At 44.0% G+C, this 5,105-nt stretch overlaps 1 protein-coding gene across 1 annotated transcript; it reads right to left on the bottom strand.

Annotated features, from left to right (window-relative positions):
• Positions 1-441: 441 nt before the first annotated feature.
• LOC125529257 (uncharacterized) lies at positions 442-1,694 on the bottom strand. Its single transcript, XM_087526167.1, has one exon. It carries the CDS (start codon positions 1,449-1,451, stop codon positions 840-842), a length of 612 nt encoding a protein of 203 aa, XP_087382293.1. The 5' UTR covers positions 1,452-1,694; the 3' UTR covers positions 442-839.
• Positions 1,695-5,105: the final 3,411 nt, after the last annotated feature.

Raw genomic sequence — 5,105 nt, 5'->3', positions numbered from 1 at the left:
GTCTGAGGCCATGAAGACAGGAGTGCATTTTTATACCTATTATTTTGCTAAAACTCTTCAGTTGAGATCAATCCACCAGTGATCATCCATTTGTTGTGGTTTTATCTGGCAACTATGTCTTGTGGTACCACTCCCCCATGTTTGAATATGCCTTTGTCAATGAAAATGCAATTGTAAGGAAATTGACTAGGTACAAAAAGTAAATAAAATAGGGGCTTATGTTGGATTCGCATGGCATAAATCCAAATAGGTAAAGAACGAGGTAAAATGTGTCTCAATTTTTAGACATCGAAAAATATTAGTGATCTTCTCATACTATTTTCATTCAGTTAGTTTTTAATTAACTCAAGCTCTTTTTTTTCCTTAAAGAATTCCGCCTTCCTTCAAATGTCATAAACAGGTCTTGTCGGTTGAGCAATCTTTCAAGGTGGGAATAGTTGGAATATTTAGACAAGTCTGAAATTTATTTACTAATAAATGAATACACTTTACAGTTGAAGAACAACTTACAAATGAATGAATGCACTTACTCCCTCCGTTCCTAAATATTTGTCTTTCTAGGCAACCCACTAGAAGCAATCTGCACAAACCAACAACCAAAATGCCTATGTGCATGAGAGCAAGCTGGGCGGAAGCCTTTTTCGTTATGTTCACGAGGGCAAGCAACTCAAAAAGGCCAGCTCTCCCTTTATACAAACAAAACTAATCAATCATCTCTAAAGAAAAGACAAATGAATCAATGAACATGTGAATCAAAGGCGGCGACGTCCAGACAGCGACTCAAGCCCGAGTAGCTCGCAGCTGGATTACTGTGAACTTTCAACGATCACGTGAGCCAATCACGGAGCGGCAGGCGGCCGGCCGGCGGCAACGCGGCGCTTGAGCATCTGGGTGTAGTTGAAGATGGATTTGAGGCGCTGCTGCCTGAGGTCCTCCTTGAACCCCTGGATGAACTCCTCCGCCTTGGCGTCCACCTCGGACCCGGCCGCCTCCTCCTCCGTCGGCGCCGCCCGCTGCCGCCCCGCTAGGACGAGCGCGTACGCCTCGTCCATGCTCATCGAGCTCTCGTCTTCCACGTCCTCCTCCTCTATCGCCGCCTGTGGTTGTGGTGGACGCGGCGTCGATGGCGACCTCGTCCTCGCCGTCGCCGCGTCCTCTGCTTCGCGGAAGGTGGCGGTGGCGGTGGCGCCCGGGGTCGGTTCCGCGGTGCGGAAGCACGAGGACGGGAAGGAGAAGATGTTGAAGGAGCGGATGCGGTGCAGCACCGCTGACGAGGCCCTGCGCGTGATCCCGCTCCCGCTCCCGCCGCGGCGCGGCGACGGCGACTGCGGCTGCGCACGGGACGACAGGGCGAAGATAGCGCCCACCACGAGGTTGAGGGCCACGAACCACGCCGCGCCGGAGCCCAGCCACGCCGGCAGCGGCCAGCACCACCACTCAGCCGCCGCCATCGCTAGCGGGTTAGGCTTTGGCCGGCGCACCAACGAGTCGCGCAGTCGCGTGTGCTTCTTGTGCGTTGCTCTGCTTTGTGAAAGGCTCGAGAGACAGAGACGAAGATGGTGATCTGAATATCTGATCGCACAGATGACAGTATCCCCCTATATATAGAGGAGAGCGCGCGGGTAATCGGGCAGCTCGCGGTGGGAAGATGTGATTAGGTTAAGCAATTCATGTGCTCCGAGCGCGTCATCATGGTCGTGAGCTAGATTGGTCAGCCGTAGACTGGGCGGGCTGCAGTCTCCTCCCATGTGCGGTTTCATGTCCTGGTCAGCTAATTAAACCGCATTAATTCGTTGCTGTTGTTATCCATTTCGATAAGCATCTGCGTTCGGTTTCGCATCGCCGGCAGCCAAGGGCAACTCCAAAGCGGATGACCTATTTATTTTGAATCATCTAATGTCCACGGCCACGTCTGGATGTGTTTGGTCCAAGTTATCCAACCGTGGTCATCAAATCCAGATAACGGCATTTACAATGGTTGACAAAACAACCTTATCTTAAGTCTTACATGTAATTTAGATCTGATAATAAAAGGATGTCCACAATGAATTATTCTTAGCCTTATCTTCAATAACTAGCTATTTCTAAAAATATGACAAGACATATTGTGCTAAGAGATCATCTTTTAAATAAAAGAAGACAAGTCTTTTATTGTGACTTCTTTCTCCTCCACATCAACATTTATCCTACGCGGCACTTCTAAGATAGCATCATTGTACATATCCTAATGGGCTATGACTAACATTGGGTCCAGTAGGTCGAGAGAAGAAAAAAAAATGAGTGCGGCAAACGGACTATAAGGAGATGTGGTCCAACTAACAGTGGGTCGGGACATCCGGACTTTTAAAACCTCCCCTTGATTTGGTGCCAGTTTATGGAAATACACGTGACCTGGTCCATAAACATTTGATGGGATGGTTAAAAGTGTCCGGACTCTTCGGTCCAGATATTTGGAAAAGATTTACCGATCCGCGTTAGAGATACCCTAACATTTTTATGGTGTGCAGACTTCTAATTAAAAAAACAAATTGTTATTGGCATCTTATGGGAGTCTTATATACCTAAGAGAATTATCTCAACTATTTTTAATTATCTCAATATGTCCGTTTTTACATCATTAAAAGTTTAAAATTACTATAGTCATTAGATATACTGACTTGATCCACTAGCATCCATATCTACGAATCCTTTATCATGTACTCCCTCCGTCCCACAATGTAAGACGTTTTTACAAGATATGTTAGCTTGTAAAAACGTCTTATATTATGAGACGGAGGGAGTAGTAACATTCCACCCGCAAAAAAAAGAAGTAGTCACGTTCCAAATGGGTTTTAAATCACGTTGCATTTAACAATGCCATAAACAACTCCTAATGTTAAGATTTTTTGTTTGCCCATGCAAATATTTCTTACAAGATTAAATCGTAGTGATCGAATTAATATTTTACACAATATTTACAAAATTTGTATTCAATTTTTTCGGCGACGCATGAGGCACCATTCGGTTCCATGTGTTGCGGTGACAAAGAAATAACATCTCTGTTACCCGCAAAAATAATAATAATATGTCTTTGTTTGGTCGAGCTCGTCTTGTTTCTAAAACAGTTTGTCTAATTCACATTTAGATGTATTTTAAGAATGTCATATCTAAGCTCTCACAAATATATAATGCAGCAACAAGAAACAAAAAAAAAACTAGGACAAAAAAATAGACAGACCCTTACTAAAATGCATGGAAGCTTGCGATCGAAGCAGCCGAGTATTTGTTATTATTACTATTATTGGAAAACAGGGATGGCATAGGAAAATAGTCTTAATTTATAAATATAAAACAATCCTATTTGAAATTGTCAAACTACACGAGAGCATATTCCGCGTCACGTGCTAGCTACGTCGTCAGCCCATCACTCCCAAGTCCCAAACGTACGGGAACCTTATACGATCGATTAGGTCAACATGGTTCCTCATCTGATTTTGATATATGCATGGTATCGGACGCTTCCAGGCCTTTTCGAATAACTAAACTAGTCAAGTAAATTACTGTAAATGAAATGAAATGAATAGCTCGTTTCTCAATCAGGTATCGGACGGTTTTTTTATTTATTTTTTGTATCGGACGATTCTGAAAGGATTAATTAGTTTTCATTTTACCTATTTAGTAGCATTAGATTCATGATAAAATATATTTTCGTCATATACCTATTTGGTTTCACAAGCATTGACATATTTTTGCACAAACTCGGTCAAACTTTAAGATAGTTTGACCCTTCAACAAAGTTGGAAGTATACTTTTTCAAGGACGGAGGGGGTATGTATATATGTCACACTTTATTTACCGTGTATGTCTAATGCTACTTCAGTTGGATTTCATTTATCTTGTTCCTATTTCTTCATGTTTTCCGGAAAAGAAAAACTGAGCCGTGCGTAGTATGGCTTGACACTAGCAAACTAGTACTAGGATATTGTCCAAAAAAAAAAATCTAGTAGGCTGAGTCATCGTCGCTATCATACCATCATCGACCAAAACCTTTTCTTTTCTCTTATGTTTGGTCATGCTGACTTGGTGTAGATATCCCTTTTGAGGAATCATATGCATGGCGTACATTATCTGATATCTGTCCACTCTATCTATTCCCTCCGTTCGAAATTACTAGATACATTCATATTCAAGATAAGTAATTCCGATCGGAGGGAGTAGCTAACATGAAGACACCCAATGCACGTCACTCGGAGGCTTGGCTCCCAAGTAGCGACACCCATTCATTTTTCCATGCGTGCTACTAGAACAGAGGAAGTCCTCTACTGTACTGTTACTAGTCTGAGAAAACATAGGAGCACCATTCAGTGTGTGGCTTGAATAAAAAATCTGTGCCAATCAACTGATCTGAGGCGTTGGATGGAAAATTAAGGGTCAGATCACTTTCTTTTACCTCGGAAAATAATGTTTATGCCTGACCTACTATAGCCATGTGTTTTGTACAATGAAATTTATTTGCATGATTTAAAGAGTGCCACGGTATCATCTCGCCGGTGTTAACAAAAATTCTTGACTAATGAAGCTATGATAAATGACTGGCTAAGGGTCAGTCGACTGAAAATAAATTAGATTAATCGATTTGTTTTCAACCATTTGATAGATGGCCTTCTTCAACCTCCTGCCCTATCTATTAATCTTGTTCCTCAAACCGCGCCACGGACCACCGGCTGAACCGTCTACCTCTGCCGCCCGCAGTCGGCGGTGCTCCCCCACCAGCCTCGTGGTCCTGCCTTCCCCTCACCGTTGTCCATGACAGTCTTGGCGTCACCCACGTCCATCCCTCCAAACTGCCTAGCTTGCACCCCTAGCCTTGAATCGTCAAGTTTCATACTCGCCTGTGTTGGCTACCGCCGGCTACAACTCGTCCTTGGCCGAGGCCTTGCCGGTGTCCATGGGCCTTCCTACCGCTCGCCCTGGCACCCAACACCGCCTTAGGCCGCCTAGTTGCTCCGTCCCGTCGCTTGCTTGCTTCTCCACCGAATTGACTGACCCAAATTTGAAATTCGAGCAACTTAGTTCCAGCAAAACTACTATGTCAAGGTCGGCATGAAAAAAGACTTTGAACTACT

The sequence above is a fragment of the Triticum urartu genome, chromosome 5A (genome assembly GCF_056163025.1).
Source record: "Triticum urartu cultivar PI428250 chromosome 5A, HENAU_Tu73, whole genome shotgun sequence".
Taxonomy (NCBI): Eukaryota; Viridiplantae; Streptophyta; class Magnoliopsida; order Poales; family Poaceae; genus Triticum; species Triticum urartu.
This window is presented reverse-complemented; position numbering and strand designations above follow the sequence as displayed.

Excerpts from the sequence above, each read along its gene's own strand:
- LOC125529257 (XM_087526167.1), bottom strand. The coding sequence starts at position 1,451 with ATGGCGGCGGCTGAGTGGTGGTGCTGGCCGCTGCCGGCGTGGCTGGGC.